The sequence below is a fragment of the Gadus morhua genome, chromosome 8, assembly GCF_902167405.1.
Source record: "Gadus morhua chromosome 8, gadMor3.0, whole genome shotgun sequence".
Classification (NCBI taxonomy): domain Eukaryota; kingdom Metazoa; phylum Chordata; class Actinopteri; order Gadiformes; family Gadidae; genus Gadus; species Gadus morhua.
This window is the reverse complement of record NC_044055.1, coordinates 28,682,380-28,703,340: the sequence shown is the minus strand read 5'-3', so window position 1 is coordinate 28,703,340 and position 20,961 is coordinate 28,682,380. Positions and strand designations below refer to the sequence as shown.

The window sequence follows — 20,961 nt, the reverse complement described above, 5'->3', positions numbered from 1 at the left end:
TGTTCTTTCCCAAATAATTTACCAAGAATGTGCGGCTAGGTAGATGAGAGAAGCAAAGTGTATGCGCGAGGTGCACAAGCAATCCGTATGCATCGCATGCGCATGTATGCATGCGCCCTTAAAATAGCGTCTGAACAACGCGCCACTGACTTTAAACCAGGTATTTCCTGGTCAGTAGCGCAATGGTATTCAGAGACGGCAAAATAACGTTTGCGCCAGAACACGCCTCCTCCTTCCGCCGAACCGCCCCTTGGGGCGCATGATCAATCCCTAATTTACCGGCGAGTGGCGCTGGTGGGGAAAGAACGCTCTGCGCCAGTTGTAAACTAGCAACGACACATGCGCCAGTGACTAAGTCACTTGCGCCGGATGCAAGATAGGGCCCCAAGAATGGTTCTGGGCTGGGCTTGGCCCAATCACACACACACCGGAGGGCCGAGGTCCCGCCCCTCAGGCCGCGGCTGTCAATCTGTCAATCACATCACTAAAAAACAATGTAAAAGAAACGTAAAGGAGGCGCAGAGAAACTCAGAGACAAAAAAAGACAAGCACTAGAGGAAAACACTGCCATATTTGGTAAAATATCGAACATGTTTGCTGCGACAGCTGGAGCTGGCCCTTCATCAGCACCGCCACCACCGACTACGTCGGAAATTGCAGCGGCAGAGGCCGAGCAGGATGCCGGAGGCGGGGACGAAGAGGGGAATGAATGGCGGGCCTACAGAGGAGCACGAAAAGAGCACTGCACACCGGACCTGTGCTGAAGCTTATTTTTTAAGGTGCTCAAAAAAGGATGTCAAGAGCATGTTTGCTGGCAGTCAGATGTGGAGATTGTTCAATTGCTTGGGAAAAGGGGACTGAGCTATAGGCATGTGGACAATGAGGCAGCATATACACTGGCTGACAACACCATAGACCATGGTAACTTTTTGGAGCTCATCCTGTTATTGGGGAAATATGATGTTTGCTCAAGGGAGCAACTTGATGACTGCATAGACAAAAGCAAAACTTTGCACCAATCCTGTGGAACAAGAGGAAGAGGGTCGCTCATCACCCTACTCTCCAAAACAATGGCAAACTCTGTCATAGATACGGTTGGGCATCTCATTCAAGAGACCATTGCCGGTGATGTCCAGAAAGCTGGAATGTTTTCTGTTCAGCTAGACACAACACAGGACATAACCGGTCATGATCAGTGTTCTGTAATATTAAGGTATGTGACTGATAATGTGCATGACAGGCTTGTTGCTGTGTTGAGGGGCCAAGCATCCACTGGGCAATACTTTCCGGACCTGCTCTCTGGACTCTTTGAGCGTCTGAAACTGGACAAGACCATGTGCATTTCAAATGCAACAGATGGGGCATCCAATATGCAGGACCAGTACAAAGGTTTTTCAGCACTGATGATGACCTCCGAGTCTCCTAACCATGTACCTGTGTGGTGCTATGCACATGTACTCAATCTTGTACTGGCTGAAACTACCCAAACCAACATTGAGAGTGGGTCACTGTTACATCTCCTAAATGACATAGCTGTGTTCAAGGACTCCTACCAGAGGGTTATTCTATGGGAGAATCAAACTCAGGAAAAAAGACACAGACGCCTCTTCCAATTGGTGAGACACGGTGGTGGGCCAAGCACAATGCTCTTGAAAAAGTATTTGGACATTTTGGAAAACCTGACAATGGCCTGTTAATAGATGCAGTGCTCACACTGGGACAAATGGAAAACTTCAGGAGGTGGACGAAGGAACCATCATTGAAGTTGAGGCTGCACTGCCTCAGAAAAGGATAAAGAAAAACAAAGGCATGGCTGGAGAGATTGCGCAGGATGAAGCACTTAGCAATGAGGAGAGAGCATACGCGGTGAATGTGCACAACATTATTCTAGACACAGCTACCGAGGCCATCAGCAGGCGCTTTCTCACCCATGGCACTCTCCTTGCTGATTTGGCATGGCTGGACCCCAGGAACTTTGCTCAGATCAGGACAACACTTCCCAGTAATGCACTTGAGAACCTAAGGAAATGTCTGCTCAAATTTGACTCTAGGGCTACAGTGAACCGTCTTCAGTCAGAACTACATGCTTTTGCAGGACAGTGGGACATGCTTAAGGCATCACATGTGGATGAGTATGAGATCAGAACAGTGGAAGATGGATCTGCAGCACAGGAAGAAGAAACAAAGATTGTGACCACAAGCTGTTCGTCCTGCAAGAACTGCCCACTCTGCTGCTATCAGAGTGGGCAAGTCCTCAGATGATTCAACATGCTGGCAGTTACTTATCATCTCCTTGGGCTTGCGTACAAGTACTTGCTGACCCTTTCCCTGACTCAGGTGGCCAGTGAAAGAACATTTTCAACATTCAAATTCATAAAAAACAGACTTCGGAGCAGCCTGTCGGCAAACAAGCTGGAGATGTTCATGATGATGGCCCCCGAGATAGACATTGTGGTAGAAATTAAGGAGTATATTCTGTGGTGAACCATGATTGTGATGAGGTCTGTGTGTCTAATAGTGGAGAAACACACGGGGCCTGGGTGTCTGGGTTCAGAACAGATGGTGGGGCCCCTAAAAAGGAGCAGGACGCTACGGGGATAAGGCATGCTGACCTTAGCCTAGTGTTTTGGGCTATCTTTGTTGACCATTTGCTGACTGTTCAGGTTAAGATGAATTTTTGACTGAACAGGAGGCAGACACCTCAAGGAGAAGCCGCTCAGTTTGTGTGTATATAAAGAAGCTGGAATCGATGTTCAAGGAGTGACTCTTAAGACCTACTCGGCTGTTATCATTGTTGTTTTTCTTCACGATAAAGTCTTTTGTCAATTCTTGCTCCGGACCCCTCGATTTATTTTACTCTCTCTCTCTCTCTCTTGAATTAGTCTAAGTGTTTATATCTCGATTAATCTACTACAACATCCTCATGGCATTGGACTCAGACATTGTCATTGACAGGGTAGCTACGAAGAGTGAGCTATTGAGAAAGCTGCTCTTGTAGCGTGTTGCAACTATCTCTCCACATTGTCTTCATTACAGATACACTACTACTAATGTGATCATATAATTCCATTCAACCATCATTCTAACCTTTCTCTCTGTCTCAGCTCACTCTTTTAAAGGTGGCCTTGTTTGATTAAGTATTTTTTCTGTTGTGTGTGTGTGTGTGTGTGTGTGTGTGTGTGTGTGTGTGTTTTTTATGAAAATATTATTGTATTATACACTTTCTCAACTTTTTGACGCAGGCCTCCGAGCCGAATGGACGGACGGACCCTCAATGCATTTCGCGAACGCCCCATGCAGAGTCAATGAGATCCGTCGATGGAGGGAGGTAGTGTGAACAAGCCCTCAGTAATGCCTCGTGCCCACTGCACCATCAGTCAAAAGACGTCGGAAGGAGCCCGAGTAGTGTCACAGTGCTTAAATTTGCAGACGCGATCTGATTGGATGACGGATCCGTCGCTGCCGAAAAAGTTGAAATCCACAAAGCATTACGCGCGTACGTCCCCATTCAAAGTCAATGGGGATCAGTCAACGGACGGATGCAGTGGGCACGAGGCGTAAGAAGCTCGTAATTTTACTGCTGATGCTGTGAACCTGACTCTATGTAAACTGCTGTACAGTATTGAAGCTACACTTAAAGCAGCACATTATTTCACTGATAATCTGCTAGAAAATATGAAGCTAAGCTGCTCAATTTATTTGCACTTTACTTTTGTGGTGTTTTTATGTTTACAATTTCAGTATGTATGCTCTGTTATGCACTACTTGTGCTAATGGTACGTAGCATATGTTTAAAAAGACTGTTCTATATGCACTTATATAGCCTTGAATTTAATATGTTGAGGTGTAGCCTGTAAGATGTGTTTTATGTTAGGCTACAGAGTAAAAAGACACATGGTTAAATAAGGTTTATTTAATCATATTTCATGGTTAAAAGAGTTGAAGTGATTGTGATTCATGATAAATAGCTAAATATAATTCATATTTAGTCAAAAGATTAACACATTTCATGTGTGGAAAAAAGCTGTACAGTTAAAAAAGATAATTCATTCATTGTATTACTATGGTGGTTCAACAGTATGTTGAGGATTTTGATGATATCCATTATGGCCATAAAGAGTATTATTCTAAGACCCATGTAGTAATAGCCTGTTTTTTACTAAAGGCTAGGTTTTTTGGAGTCCTTGGAAACCCTTGAGAATCTTGATGGAATTCCCCTTGACGAAGGGGTGGCGAGCTAGTGAAGACACCTCCTTATCCAAAGGAGTGGACCGACATCACCTGTGCCGAGGAGGATACCAATCTTCCTTTACATCAATCACTTGAGCATATCGGGAGAAAGCGCTCTGACATGACCAATTGACTTTTACTTTTTGACTTCTGACTTGACATTCCCCTTTTTTGACTAAAGTATGCTGAACTGACCGAACCAAGGCAATTAAATGAACATTTGCAAGGAATTTATCTTTGTTTATATTACATTTTTTCCTTATGGACATTTTTCAGGCATTTCATGGTGTTTACCGATAATTGTTGCTGACATAATGTTAGGGTCTAAATTGTGGAATTCCTGAATATGCTTGATTGCACTGAAATCTATTTTATTATTTTTCTACAAGGTTGAATACAGTAAATCTAAAAGTTAACCTTTGGCTCCAGTTAATCATTGTTTTGTCATTTTATTCTTTCCCTCATTACGAACCTATTGACAAGTTCATATCTGAATGCTCTACTGCCCACTAGGGCTACATATAGCTTGTATGTAAACCCTGTACAGAGTGGAAGAATAATATACAATACTTGGATGTCCTTCTTTCAATCCTACTTTTTATTCAAACGTGCATGTTGTTACGCGGCTCAGACGTAACAAAGAAACGGGGCAGAAGACAGTGGAATATTCAGGACCAGGCCAATGAGAGCAAAGGCAGACAAAACTAATAGCACACACACAATGACGACTGAAAGGCCAATGTGGCCGTAACAATGTCTAAGTACAAATAGAAGACAATGTTTACTTTGGAATCCATCAGTATTTAAGTAAAAGTACAATAACCTTAATTTGACTTGATTAAAGTACTTCAGTGAAACGTCTCTCCGGCTCCCTAGGTTTCTGCCGTTGGGAGGGTTGGGCTGACATGGAGGGTCACTTTGTGACTGCTCATAGTGGCTGTGCTGTGGCACTCTCTAATGGCACCATGCACCTATTATATCAAAATTGAAATGTGTTTATTACAAATCCATAACAGTTTCATATAATTTGTGGTATGGTACTAATTATATAACTGTGGTTCTATAAAATTATTGTATTCACACTAAATCTTTTCACTTCCAACATGGGCATGTATAAACATCCAAAAGTACTTCAGAGAAAAAACAAGCACATATTTCCCAATAAGGATTATTTTGTAGCCAGTTTAACGGATTTCGGCTGCAATGGTCTCGCTCAGTACTGGACCAATTAAAATAAATTGTGCTATGCATTAGTCTTTTAAACCAAAAATGATGGGAAAATATTGTCAAGGTAGAAATATCCCGATGGTATCCTTTAATGAAACACAATCAAGCTTTGCTCCTCCTCCTCCTCTTGATGGCAGTGTGTTTGTTTACGTTGTCAGGTCGCTGAAATGGACAGACAGTATGCTGCCTTCCCACATCCATGATGATGATGAGGATAGCATACTCCGATCCGCTCTATGCTCTGGGAGTGTCCAGGCACAGTTGGTGTTTTGTGGGGTGCTGCCGACTGGGACCCCCCTCACTGTGTTTCATCAACCATTGGGGCCCCGGTCTCGGTGTCCAGCTCGGTGAGGCAGCAGTAACAAAGCATCTGGGTGTACCTGGTGAAGAAGGCTGGGAAAACATACCAGATGATGAGTTTTTGTGTTTTCTCTATGTGTCTATGTGTGTGAGTGAGGGATATAAAAAGATCAAGATACAGGATATATATAGAGAGAGCCAGAGGGTCACAGACAGACGGAAGGACGGATAGACAGACAGACAGAAAATGACCAGGGGAATTATAGCTTGGTACTCCTTGCAGTGATTATGTTAGTGTGTCCTGTAACAACACCAGAAACGAACCCATGGTGGTCAAGTTAGGCTTTATAAACATCCTGTTTATTCCATCTATTCAAACAACACAGCAACTTGAATGCACTGTGATAACAAATTACATTTGAACTGGATTCATCATGTATACGTAGAAATGCAGTGACTTTCTTCTTGAGGATATATCATCTTAAAACAAACGCGCGCACACACACACACACACACACACGCACGCACGCACGCACGCACGCACGCACGCACGCACGCACGCACGCACGCACGCACGCACGCACGCACGCACGCACGCACGCACGCACGCACGCACGCACAAACACACACAAACACACAAGGCTGTGTTTTCCATTTAAAACAAACCGTTCATTGTGCCGATGAGTTTGGGTCTGTTGTCCTCAGGCAGGTAAATGGCCACGTAGTAGACAGGGACCCCAGAGAGAGCGATCCCTATCCCTATGAGGGAGTTAATGGTGTCGCTGTAGAGAGGAACCACCACCAGAAACAGGCTACATACACAGTAGAGGATGGGGAAGACCAGAGGCAGCTGGGAGGGGGGGATAGACAAAACAGGCACTGGTAATACACTGGTTCATTCGTGTTGGTAATACACTGGTTCATTCATGTTTTTTCCATCTGGCTGGTCCTAAATTACCTATGGTTTACCCATCTGTCCCTCTGTCCATCTGTTTTATGCCCTACTTGGACCAGTGTGTATTAACTCTGACTGTCTGCCTTTCTGTCTGGCCTACTTTGATGGGTCTCTGTTTGACTCTCCGTCCTTCCCTTGACAGATTTTGGGAGAGACGCTGAGTTTGTTTATTGGCCTGTGGCATGTGCCCCCACGACCACTGACATAACATGACAAATGCCGTTCAGGAACGGTAAATGCCGTTCCCAACAATGGTATATGACACCAGCAGGCCCCGCCTCCTCCCTATAATTTCACGACAAGTATTGCCGTAAATGTAATGGTCTTTATTGACATCACAACTAGGGCTGTCAAGCGATAAACAAAAATGTATCTAATTAATTAAAGGCTCTGTGACTAATTAATCTAAATTAATCGCATACTTACATTTTTCTGAGAAGGTATTTCAAAATAATTTAATTCAAGTAAATTATAGCTGATTTATTCAATGAATACCAAACATAATGAACTTTAAAGTTCAATGTCTCTTTTATTTTAAACATGTCTTTCATTGACATACGGTGCATTTTAAGATCAAATTAATACCTTGCGTGACGACGCGCTGCCCCTGTCACCTAGTAACCCTGACAACTGCGGTTCAAACCGGACGGCGGAGGAGAAAAAGCCGTTATATTATAATTATATAAAATATAACGTTAGTTAGTTTAACATTATATGGCTCGTGTTAATGGCATTGAACTTTGACAATAAAGTTACAAATTTAAAATAGTCCCAACTTTATTTTAATATAAAACAATGTTTTTACATAGTTTTGTCATTATGTAATCTGCTGCAACTGCCGCTTCCGCTCTCTCCGACGCCATTTCTGAAAAAATCCAATGCGCAATGAATCTTGGGGGGGGGCCTTGAAGGATCCAGCCGGTGGACCCTTCAAATCTGGGAAAAGAAGGCTGCATTTCTCGGCCGCATTTGAAGGAGCCTTCGAAATGGGACAGCCCAGAGTGATAGATATAACAGATATAAGAGTGTCGACACTTCCATTGGGCTCCGTTGTAGCATTTTTTGTCTCCTATTTCCGGGGTATGGAGCCTTGCATAGTTCCAAAACATCCATTTATGGCGCAGGAGATCATTAATTTCCATTGCTGGCCGTCGGGTAACTTCTGAGGTAAGTGCATTGGCGTCAGTTTGGTTTGAAATGTGCTGGGGACAGAGACGCATTCGGAAGTGCATTTTTAGAAGTGCTGGGTACAATGAGGATGCACTCCTTTTTCTCTCTTTAGTGCCGGTAATGAAAGGTTCTGAAAGACGGCATAACCATGTAGCTAATTACTAAGGAATAAAATGTATACAAAATCAGTCTGGCACGTTTTATGAAGAAAACGTTTTCAAAAAGCATCGGACATATGACCCACTATGTTCTGCTCCATGTATCCAATGTTGACAACGTGACATGAAATGGCTAAGCTAACAACATAAACAAGAGGAGCTAGGAAAGGAATTTAACTGCGTGTTTAAGTTCAGAAGGGCCAAAGGTGTGGCTACACACAGCACTACAAAAGTCGTCAAGATTGAAAAAGAAAGAAATATTTGTTGCACAGCTGAACGCTGTAGCCTATCACATCAGGAGCTGGCTGTTCTCAATTCACAACACACATTCCATTAAAACTAGCCTACATCAGGCATTCTGACCAAAACTCATGAACTCCCCCCCTCAATTATGCCAGAATTCAAGAATGACCAAAAGTCACTTTGTGTCAACAAGAGACTGACTCCACCGACTATCAATTGCAATTTAAAACAGCCGACCACTTGAATGCAAAAAACACAAAAGACCTCGCCACAGCACCAGCAAATCTTAAGCAATAAATATCACGTCTTACCTTTATTCATGTGGCAGTGGTCTGCAGATGCATCCCGTGGTGTAGCCTACCACATCCATTTAGTTCAACAGGTTATCGTTCTGATACTGTCCATGGTACTAGCAACATGCTCTGGTGCTTCTTACCTATGTATTCAGGCTAAAATGACTTGATTGTCTGATGCCTCATCATCCCAGCCAAAGAGTATTGGTATTATTAGTAATGGCTACTTGCCAAATTGAAAAAATAACTTCACACAGTGTGTCTTTTTCCAATGTATTTGTTATCATTCGTAGCGTTGATCAGCAGAGAAATAATTCGCCAAAGTCGTTGACGTCGCTTAGCAACCGAATACGAATGTAGTCTACAGCATTGAGAAGAGCCGTGTAATAAGTAAGGGATAATGTATAGAATGCCGGTCATTATCGGGAAATAAGCCCCGACAGGGCGAACAGGTTACCGACGCGCAGCGTGGGTAATTGCTTCCCACTGAAGGGGCTTAAATTCGACCGGTGACGTTCCATACATTATCCATTACCGAAGTCGTTGACGTCGCTTAGCAACCGAAGACGCTGGGGTTGAAAAGTTACCGGACCTCTTGAGGAGTGATACCAAAGACGTCATTATAGGCAAAAAGTCCTTTGTTTTCCTTGTCAGCGGTCAATTTATATCTAGCATTCACCGCGAAGTTGTGAAGAGCCCATGCAAGTGAACGGAGCGTTCCACGGCATTGAGAAGATCCGTGTAATAATCCATAATAATAAAACTTTTTTTTTTTTATTCATTCTCTTTAAAAGTGGTGGGTACAAAATGATTCATGACGAAATCTGGTGGGGAAGCGTCCCCGGCGTAATCGACGCCTATGGGTAAGTGCATTAAATAGCTACCTCTTTTGAATTGTCAACTGTCTATATTGTATTAGAGGCCCTTTATGATGCATATACTGATATTTATTCGTATATGCACAGCGTAATTATGTATATTTTTTTACGCAAGGCCAGGCAAGGCAACTGTATTTATATAGCACTTTTCATACACAAGGCAGACTCAAAGTGCTTCACACATAAACATTGTTATACAATAAAATAAAATAATAGATAAGTAAAAGAAAACATATGCAAAGAAATGAGTAAAATAGAAAGTGCAATGTATTTAAGATCAGATCAACAGTCTCTCTGGTATCCGCGTCGGGACTCCAACCCGACCTAAAAGGAACTTGGTACTTTCTCTGGGACTCCAACCCGGATTCTAGTAACCCTTATCCTTTCTCTCTGGTATCAGATCATGTATCTTTCTGGTAAAAATAGAAAATTTAATTGAAAGTTGAAAAAGGCTTTTTAGTAAGTAAAATTGAAAGTGCAATGTATTTAAGAAAGTGAGAAAATTAAATTGAAAGTTAAAAAGGCATTTTAGTAAAATAAAGGTAAAGTATTTAAGATTTAGCAGAAAGCTAAAGCAAACATAAAAGTCTTCAATCTTGTTTTGAAGGTGCTCAGAGTTGGGGCAAGTCTTAAATCCTCAGGGAGTTTATTCCAGCTATTTGTTGCATAGTAACTAAATCCTGCTTTCCCATGTTTCGTGTTTACTCTGGGGATAATTAACAGATTGGTCTCAGAAGATCTTAGGCCCCGTCCACACGAAGCCGATTTCATGGCGAAACCGCAAAGGTCTTGTACGGTTCGGCCTTCCGTCCACACGAAGCCGGCGAATCCGCTGACCGAAACCGCAAACTTCTGAAACCACCCTAGGAGGTGGTTTCAAATCTACCCGGTTTCGTTTTGGATTCGTGTGGACGCCTGAAACCGCCTGAAACCATAAACCATGACGTCATCGCCCCACCCTTCGACCCTAGTCTAGCCAATGACTGTTAAGCCCGCGGAGTCTCACCCTTTATGCGCATGCTCGCCTCTTCTTACTATCTATTTTTGTAGCAGAAGCGGCGCCCCTTATGGGCCTGGAATGTGTACTACAGCGATTCTACAGATCTACCCGGTTTCGCTTGACTCCGTCTTTACGGAGATACTCCGAAACCGGATAGATCAAAACCGTAACGGTTTCGGCTTCGTGTGGACGGGGCCTTAGTGTTCTAGAAGGCTTATGTAGTGGAAGCATATCAGTTAAATATTTTGGGCCTAAACCATGTAGGGATTTATAGGTTAGCAACATGATTTTAAAATCAATTCTCTGACCTACAGGAAGCCAATGTAACGATTTAAGAATTGGTGTAATATGTTCAAATTCTTTGATCTTTGTTAAAACTCTAGCAGCAGCATTCTGAACAAGCTGAAGCTTCCTTAGAGTTTGTTTTGGGAGACCTGTAAGGAGACCATTGCAGTAATCAAGCTTACTAGTGATAAAGGCATGTACAAGTTTTTGTAAGTCTTCGGTGGACATGAGCCCTCTTATACAGCTTACATGAACCACGTGACCACCCTGCCGGCGAGATCAGATAGTGTTGGAACTCTTCTCTCGCAAGCGGTCTTCAAATGCAGCCTTCGAAGGATGCATCCCCTGAATTGAGACGCAGCCTATGACTACAGAGGCAGGTCCCTATATCTACCAGGGGGTGGCACTGTAGCCTATTGCTAGACATTCATCAATTTTTTCAATCGTGATTCATCAAGGTGTCCTAGTAGCCTATTTGTTTGGTTCACTTGAGTCACCGTAGCTTTGCGCCGCCTTCTTGATGACCGATCCCACCCACTGACCCACTGATTTCAGTGGTAACTCAGCACCAACAACAACACCTACGACCACAATCAAACAATGACATGCGCTCTTTTATTCTCTTTAGTGCAGGTAATGAAAGGTTCTGAAAGATGGCATATCCATGTAGCTTACTAATGAATAAAATGCATACAAAAAACGTTGACATATGACCGACTATGTTCTGCTTCATATACCCAATGTTGAAAACGTCCAGGCCAAAGAGTATTAATACCTCATTCATTGTCCAAAATAATCCATAATAATTCAAATCGGGTTTTGTAGTGGGTACAAAATGAATCTAGAGGAAATTCGTCCCAAGCGTCCCCGGCGTAATTACCGTCTACGATTTGATGACTGATTTCAACGATCAATGATAGTAACCCACCACAAACTGTTCACAAGAAGTCCCAAATATATAGTACTTAACTTTGCCATTATCAGATAAAAACTATTGGTGGCCAAGTGCCTCACTTTAGCGTCCTTCACCCATCCAGCCACAGCATATTGGTAGGCATCAGTGCTCTTGAACGCTTTCAAGATATCTCCTCTGTATGGGGAGGTATACATATATATGAATATATATGTCATGAAAATTGATTTGAGGCAAGCGTGAGGCCGATACTAATGGACTAAAACAACCTGGGGGTAACAAATAAGGATCGGAGCATAAAATCGATTTTTCTTTTCAGATATCTCTGTCTCTCTCTAACATTCAGATGAGCGTGCCAATTATGTTAATGGGAAGTGCCATTTCCTACTGGAACCTACCGTTTTTCCATTGGCATGCCACTCATGTAAAAATGGTAATTACTATTTCCTCCTGGTACCTACCGTTTTTTCACTGGCATGCCACTCATGTTAATGGTTTGTAGGGGAGTGCCGGGTCGATTGAAACACGGGACGATTGAAAGACAGCAATTTCCTCGAAAACCATGCAAGTCTTTCACGTCAAATTCCGTCACTACGTTCAGCACACAAGACTGACCAACCCCGTGAAATTTTGTGTCATGATGTTGTTCAAATGTTATCCCGGCGAACCTGTTTTTGAGTGTGGCAAGTAAAATCTTCTGTGCGGTAGTTTTTTGTAATAAACAGTTGTGTTTTCTGTTTCATGGCATAATAATATGACAATACAACAGATGAATTAGTACTTAAACCTGTCCTAAAGTGTGCAATGTCAGAGTTTTAAGTGCCAGTATGCGCTGTCGGGACGAATGAAACACTTGTTTCAAATGTCCCACACGTCACCAATTTGTTTAAAATAAATAACAGGATGTTCAACTATGTATCCCTAAACATGACTTAGGTGACAGGGAAAATAAGTAAATGAAATGAAAATGTAGCCGTCCAACTTGTAAATAAGAAGAAAGGTGAATTTTAATCGAAGTGTGCATCTTAACAATTACGCACAGGACAAAAATATGTTTTGACCTATTTATATTATGAGAAATTATGTAAAATTTTAGCTAGTATGTTGTCCGGTATGTTGCATAAAACCAAGAGCAAGGTCAATAGTTTCTGTTTAAAATATGCTGTTTCATTCGTCCCGCATATGTGTTTCAAACGTCCCGACTAGGCGGGGTATTTGAAACAAATGTCCACACACGTTCAAAGTTAAAAACAGCGCGATCATCCAACATATGTATTTAATCACACTTGTGTTTCAATCGACCCGGCTCTCCCCTAGCATTCCCTACTGTAACCTACCGTTTTTCCACAGGCATGCCAATCATGTTAATGGTATGTACTAGGGGTGTGACGAGATCTCGTGCCACGAGATCTCGCGAGATTAAACTCGATGATATTACCCGTCGCGTTAAAACTCGGTCTCGCGAGATTTGTGATTTATCCAAACTTCCATTTGTCCCCTGTGGGGGCAGTAATGCGCCTTTGCTACATCTAGCCTGCCAGAACCTAAAGAAGGAGAAGGAAAAGAAGATGAGGAGAAGGAGGGGAAGCAGGGGAAGCATCGAAAGCAGCCATAAGCTGTGTTCGAAATCGTTCTATCACGTATATATTGTACTATTTAGGGTGCTCGCCATTTTGTAGCGGTGTTCGAATTCTCAGTGGTTAATTTCATGCACTATATAATGCACTTAAAATACCCAAAATTTCAGAACGAATACCTTTAATCAAAGTACATTTTGGGTACTTTGATTTGGTTTTGCACATAATATTGTTTGCAATTGAAAAAAAGAGAATTATTTAATTTAATTTATTTTAATTGAACTTTTATCAATTTTAGTTTTAGTTTCAATTTCATGCATGTAAAGAGTTATAATAAAACATTTCAAAATACATGCGCCACTTGGTTAAATAAAAGTCTGTTAAAGTCTGTTAGGTCCAGTCATATAATTTGTCATTGTAGTTTTCTTAAAATCTCGTCTCGTCTCGTTCTCGTGAACCCAATATCGTGTCTCGTCTCGTCTCGTGAGCTGAGTGTATCGTCACACCCCTAGTATGTACCATTTCCTACTGGCAACTACCGTTTTTCCGGTGGCATGCCACTCATGTAAAATGCTGAGTAATAGGGATGTGCATTACTAGGGATGTGCATTACACTATTCAATATTCGCTGAGAAGTTTTCAAATAATATTAGAAAATTGTTCAATCAAGAACCCCCCACGCACGCACACACACAAGCACCTCGGAAACACGCACACACAATGACACAAGGAGAGGCTTTTATGATTTGTATGAAATCAATTTACGTCATCAACTGTGCCATCAACATTTACCATCAAAATTATTTCAACGTGGGCTTAGGTGGATCGGTCTACATGCGCCGAAAACAGATCACTATTTATTTATTTGACTGAACACAGCCTGCATGACGGTGAACTAGACACGTCTTTAGCATATGGAAACTATGGCATATGGAAATGATAGTTATGATATTATAACTCTAGTTCTGTGATTGTAGGCGTAGCCGTCTTGGCTTCGCCTATGTGCTTGTCCTGTGCGCGTGCTCGCGCGCACTGATAATTTCAACTATGCACCCATCAACGTGGGCACCGCACACATTTCCCACGGCACGTGTATATAAGGCGGAGCGTACCGCCGCTCATCCTCCACGCTATTCTTTCAGCATTTGGAGGGTATAGCAGGTGGGAAACTAGACGGCTATGCCTACAATCATAGAAGTTATAAAATCTAGAGTTATAATATCATAACTATCGTTCTATTTCATGCAGGCTACGCCGTCTAGGTTTCGCCTTATGGGCCAAGGCGAAGCTTTGAGCGGAGCCCAATCAATGTACTCCTGCTGGACCCCAGTCAAAAATCTTAATTCCTCCTAGATCAGGCAAGTCAGGCGAGTCTGTAAAAACTCCGGCTCAAGCCGTGCTTCATGGAATCCATGAAAAGGAAAAGAAAAACCGGAGTAAGACGTTTTCCATTAGGTCCACTACCACCGGGGGTGGAGCTATTGAGAGTCCAACTCCAAAGAACTTCTCTCGTCCGTTTCTCATTTAAAAAAATGGCGGGAGAGAAATACTGGCAGCCAAATCCAACTCGCCAGCCGGCGAGAGGATATTAACGATGCCGCTTAGAAGAACATGCCTGGATTCTTAAGCTGTAGAAGGGGCCCCGGACTCCAACGCAGAGTGGCCCTGGACATGTCTTGCATGTAAAAACTGACAAAAGGGGCGGGGGAAGACCAAGACGCAGCCGCGCAGATGTCTACCACTGAAACGCCTCTGAGTAGAGCCGTTGAAGCGGCCACGCCCCATGTCGAGTGAGCTTTAACGCCCAATGGTGGCGCTAAGCCCTGCTGAGAGTACTCAGTAAGCAAACTAAGCAAACACCCTCACATATCCAGCGAGAAAACCGCTGTTTAGTGAGAGCGCGGCCCGTGCCAGCCTCGCTGTGGGGGGACGTGCGGCGTCTGGCTTGTATGGGGGATCGAAATAAATAGACTTTGTATTGAAAACGCAAAGCTGGTGTCCAAGCGCTCTGTGAATCCTGCTACAGTGGAGCCCAATGTGGGGCTGAGCGCAGATGTGGACCAGACACCACTCGTGAGTATGCTCGGGCATCTGGCCCAGATGTCCGAACGACAGAGCCAGGTACAGCTCGCACAGAACGAGGTGCTCACGGAGCTAGCCCTGTCCTTGGCGGCTGATTGGGCTGTTCTCCGTGAGCTCCTCGCCTCCGGAGGAAGCGGCGGTGAACCCAGAAGGGCAGGAGCCGTGGCCCACATCCATGTCCCCAAGATGGGGTAGGCGGACAATGCTGCGGCCTTCCTAGAGACCTTCCAGGGAGATCTCTAGATGGCCTCGTCAGGAGTGGGCTCACCGTCTCCTGCCTTTCCTGACGGGGGAGGCCCAGCTCGCAGCCCTCAGTCTGCCGGCCGGGGCCCAATGAGACTTCGACACCGTCGCCAAGGCCGTCTGGGACGGGCTTGTCCTAAATCCCGAGGAACATCGACGTCGGCTTCGGGCGTTGATGTTCACAGAGGGGTACCGACCCTTCGCCTATACCCAGCAGCTGCGGGACCAAGCGAGGAGGTGGCTGGTCCCGGACTGGAACACGGCGGAGGAGGTCATGGAACAAGTAGCCCTAGAGAGGTTTATCGAGGGGCTTCCCGCCAGAACCTCTGCCTGGGTCTGGTACCACCGGCCCGAGGGCCTCTCGGCGGCTGTCGACCTAGCGGAGAGCCACCCGCCCAAACCCTCCGACGGCCCAGCGATCAGCAACACCGGGCCCCAACACCGGTGCAGCTGCCCTGGGGCGGGACAGGCCAACCCCGGTGCCGAGGGCAAAATGGGGGGCCTCCGGTTCAGAGCGGGCACGTGAATCGAACCGGCTTTATCGGGTGGGTCGTGACACCCAGAGTGAGGAGGTTGTCACCCATTTGCTGGTACCCAGGAGCCGCCGGGATAAAGTTTTTCAGGCGGCATATTATAACCTGATAGCAGGGCCATTTGGGATACGATAAAACACTCCGGATAATGGCTCGGTTCTGTTGGCCGGGGATTCGGGCGAAGGTGCGCAGGTGGTGCGCAGGTGGTGCGCCTCCTGTCTCGAGTGTCAGTTGGTGAATCCCCCGGCCATCCCCAGGATTCCCTTAGGGCCCCTTCCCCTGGTAGAAGCCCCCTTCGACCGCATTGGCATGGACATTATCGGGCCATTAGAACGTTCCGCACAGGGGTATCGATTTGTGTTAGTCCTGATCAACTACGCAACCCGATACCCGGAAGCAATTCCGTTGCGCAACATCTCCGCGAAGAGTGTTGCGCAGGCGTTGTTTCATGCATATCGCGGGTGGGAATCCTGAAAGAGTTTATCACTGATGAGGGCACCAATATCATGTCACGCACGATTAGGTTTACGGGATGTTGAAGGTCAAGGCCATCCGCACAAGCGTCTATCACCCTCTACTCTGACTACGCCCCCCCAAGTGGCTCCTCCGCATGAAGGATGTCAACGCGAGGAATACCCGGTGGTATCTCGCATTGCAACCCTTCAATTTCCAGGTTGTGCACAGACCTGGGGCGCAGATGGCCATGGCGGACTTCCTCTCCCGTTCCGGGGAGGGGGGGGGGGGGAGTGAGTTGGCGGCCGGATGTGTCCCCGGCATGTGTCGGGCGGTGGGGGTGTGTGGGGGTGCGCGCGGCGTCTGGCCTGTAGGGGGATTATGGGCATGTTGGAAGCGCACCGGATCTGCTGGGGGGGAATGGGTCTGATTGCGGGCACCTGCTCGCAATCAGACCAATCAGGAGTGTGTATTTATGTGCCTGCTTTGTCTTGTAGTGAGGAGGAATGGGGAGCAGAGAGACAGGGTCGATCGCTGCCAGAGATCGCCAGGAACGGCCCCCGTGACCGCTTTGAGCGGAGTTATGATTTATGTTTAAGGACTTGTGTTTTGTTGGACTGCTGGGGGATCGAAATAAACGTCTTTGTATTGATAACGCAAACCGGGTGTCAAAGCGCTCTGTGAATCCCGCTACAGTCGCTATAACACACAAACAAATGTTGTGTGGAGCGGAACGCGGCCGAGCGTTTCACGTACATAGCCAGCGCCCGCACCGGGCACAGGAGATGCAACTCCGCCACCGCCTCACTAGAATGAGGCGGGGGCTGAAAAGCCTTAAGCACAATATCGCTTGACCGGAAAGAACTGTTAATGTTCTTTTGGAGGAACTCAGGATTAGGTCTGAGCAGCGCAAAAGAGCTGTCCTCGTTAAGCAACAAGCAGCTTGGGCTGACAGACAGAGCGGTCAACTCAGCGGCCCGCTTGGCAGAAACCAAAGCCAATAAGAGCGCAGTCTTAAAGGACAGGGCATCCAAAGGGGCCTAAGACAGAGGCTCGAAAGGGTCCCTGGACAACCTGCGCAACACGTCGGGGAGATCCCAGCGTGGCGTAAGCATGTGCGAAACCGGCCTAACACGTCTAGCCCCACGCAAGAATCTCTTGACCAGTGGATGGCTGAAGATCGGTCTACCGTCACAGCCTTCATGGCCAGCCGAAACAGCTGCCGCATAGACCTTGATGGAGTGGAGAAGGCCAAATCTTTTTCCATAAGTACTGCAGAAACGCAAGCATGCTTCCCACCTCGCATTGAGATGGGACAGCGTGTGAAAGTGCATTCGAGAGAGCACCGCTAGCTCTGGAAACCAGCTGAGCGGTTCTCAGGAGCCAATATAATGAGGGACAATCTCTCCTGTCTGACATGGGCTGGGCGATATACCGGTTTTAAAATTATACTGGTATATTTTTTAAAGCGATATGTAGTTGAGACAATATCGCCATACCGGTATATTATATATTATTTTGATGTTGCCTTGCAAGCGCTATTTTATAAAGCCGACCGCTGCTCTCTGAGCCTACAAACCATGTTCAGCTGCTGAATCCCGCCCCTTATATGTACGTAGCTTTCTCCCACCCACGGACGTTTCGCATCACAACAAACTTTGAACAAAAACATGAAGGATACGGTGGTAGAGAGTACTGAACCCGTAAAAGGACAAAAATAATGTTTTTAACGTTTCTCGTGAGCACGAGAAAGTATCTGGTGTGCACGGGAAAGTATCTCGTTAGCACAAGAAAGTATCTGGTGCGCATATCTGTGTGTGTGTGTGTGTGTGTGTATGTGTGTGTGTGTGTGTGTGTGTGTGTGTGTGTGTGTGTGTGTGTGTGTGGGGTCAGCGTGTGAGTGCAGTGGACGAGCGAGGCCCTGGAGGGAAAGTTGTAACACTAACCATCTCGTAGTCAGAGGCGGAGCGCAAGAGAGTAGTACGTGCTCCAATTGTGCAAGATAAAAATAAAGCACATTCATTTGAATGATTTTAGCTTGTGTGTGATTTATCGCGGGCACAGGCACACACAAGCTAAAATCATTCATATTATAGAAGAGGCTGTCAAGGAAAGCAGGATTTTTTGTCTCTAATGACGTCTTTGGTATCACTCCGCAAATAGTCCGGTAACTTGTCAACTCCAGCGTCTTCGGTTGCTATGCGACGTCAACGTCTTTGGAAGACTTTTTCTCTACTGAACAACACTACGAATGCTGGTTACAAATAAATTGTAAAAAGAAACACCATGAAGTTATTTGTTCGTTTAGGCAAGTAGCTGTGTAATAAGCGGGATAATGTATAGAACGTCGTCGGTCATTATTGAAAATAAGCCCCTTCAGGTCAGTGTCCTGTTCGCCCTGTCGGAGCTTATTTTCCCGATAATGACCGGCGTTCTTTACATTATCCCTAACATATCTGTTCTTAAAGCACAGCTGTGCTTCGCTGAGCAAAAAACCCCCCAAAACACTAAATAAATGGTTGATAGTGAATACTTGTGGCGCAGAGTTAAAACTACACACTTTACCTGTTTTGTTCAAAATATCGTTATAATATCGCCATTCAAACAAAAAATATCGAGACACGGGTTTTGGTCCATATCGCCCAGCCAGCGGAAGGATCAGCTGGAGCAGGGGAAACACATTCAAGGGAGACCGCGGCCAAGGTGTGTGTGCCAACGCATCCATCCCTAAAGGGGGAAGATCCCGAGGGTTGACAGAGATCCACCACCCGCAGTGTGTGTTCTCCCTGGACGCAATGGCGTGGGGATTTCTTTTGAGGATGCCAAATGAGACAAAACCTTTAATCTACATACTTTTTTGAAGGTGGGGGACAGAAAAGAGTACGTCACAGCTTTTATCTATTAAATGTAACTACAAGAGCTATTTGAGCGCCTGATAATTTTCAGTGGCGGCTGGTCATTTTTAAAGTGAGGGAGGAAAGACTTGGTTGCCATTGGCCTGCTTGCACTGTTGGTGTATGGTGGCATAAGAATGTGAAACTCAAGTTGTCTGATTCCAATGTTTCCATTGTACACTTCCTTCGCAAATGTTAGAATCTCGCTATCGTTCAGATGATTTAACCTGCTTTGCATCTCTTAGGCTGAGCGGCAATGCAGAGCGGGTTTGTTATTGACAGCGTTGCCAGATTGGGCAGATTTCCCGCCCAATGATAATTTTTCCAGCCTGACCTGGTTAAAAGTAGCCCAATTGGGTGGGAAATCTGCCCAATCTGGCAACACTGCTCACCAGCCAGGGATTCCTGCTTATTGGTTCATAGCGCAAAGTGATTAGATTTTTGTGCGGATCAGACCCCTTAAGGTCACACTCACACAGAGGATGACTTTTCTCCTCTCTCCCATTGAAACCCATGTTATTCACCGGCCGCCAGTACTTTCGGGGAAATGAATGGGAGTCAACAGAGGCTGAGGGAGGAACGTCCTCCCTGAAGTAATTGTCAATAGGCGATAGGGGGTGCTTATGTCCCTTTACCCAGGGAAACAAACATTATAATTTCAAAGGCATTAAAGTAGTCATATTTAAGGGCATTAATTATTTACAGTAGTCTGGGCAATATACATAATTTATTCTCAACAATGTTAAGGAGGATCTTTCTCCCTCTCCTCAATGGAGAAGCCTCCACTGGTAATTTTACCAGGATTTACACACGCCTGTAATCTGACCGACGCTCGCTCTCGCTCTCTCTCTCTCACAGTCCTCTTAAACAATGTTCCTTATGCAACACTACTTAAAAGACAACACAAGACAACCCAGAACAAGCGGCTATAAGCAACCACAGCCGCATCTGTTCAGGTGAGCCCTGCTGTCCCTGGTGCTGATTCTCAGCATTAACAACCGTGATAAATCAATAACCTCATTTGATGGACCAATGCAACTTATTCCAGGCAATCAAGGCACAATTAGAAATATAATAACACAAAAAATAATTAACGGACAGCTCAGGGAACAGTAATGCGGCACCGGGAGGTGTGTATTATACTCACCCTATTTGTAGAGGAAGGCCAGTCTTTCATGGTGGCGAAGAGGTCAATAAGAGACCCAGGAATTGTTCAGGGAGCATGAATCTTTGCCAAAAAGAAGACATGGCCAGCAAAATAGTAGCTGAAGTTTAGCGATACCAGCTAGCCACTCGGTGCGGACATAGTTCTCCTCATTGAAAGTGCGATAACCACTCGTCTTTCTCTCCACACGCAGCTGAAGCTTTGGCATTGGCCTGCCGTCAGATTACATTTTTAGTTTCTGCCCATGTGGCAGTTTGGTTAAATTTTACTAATTACTCTAAATATCGACCCTCCAAAGCTGCACTTGCTTATACGATAAAAATGCAAACATGCTAATCTCCCGCTATTTGTTTACGTTGACG

General features: G+C 45.1%; 1 protein-coding gene across 2 annotated transcripts in view; it reads right to left on the bottom strand.

Moving 5' to 3' along the window:
• Positions 1-4,807: 4,807 nt before the first annotated feature.
• Positions 4,808-20,961, bottom strand: part of LOC115548503 (Y+L amino acid transporter 2) — a 34,807-nt gene continuing 18,653 nt past the window's right edge. For both annotated transcript variants that reach the window (XM_030363198.1, XM_030363199.1), the window contains exons 9-10: positions 6,424-6,607; positions 4,808-5,850 (exon numbers count right to left, since the gene is read on the bottom strand). In XM_030363198.1, coding sequence (XP_030219058.1) covers positions 5,756-5,850; positions 6,424-6,607 — 279 coding nt within the window. In that variant the 3' untranslated portion in view covers positions 4,808-5,755. The remainder of the gene's footprint in view (positions 5,851-6,423; positions 6,608-20,961) is intronic.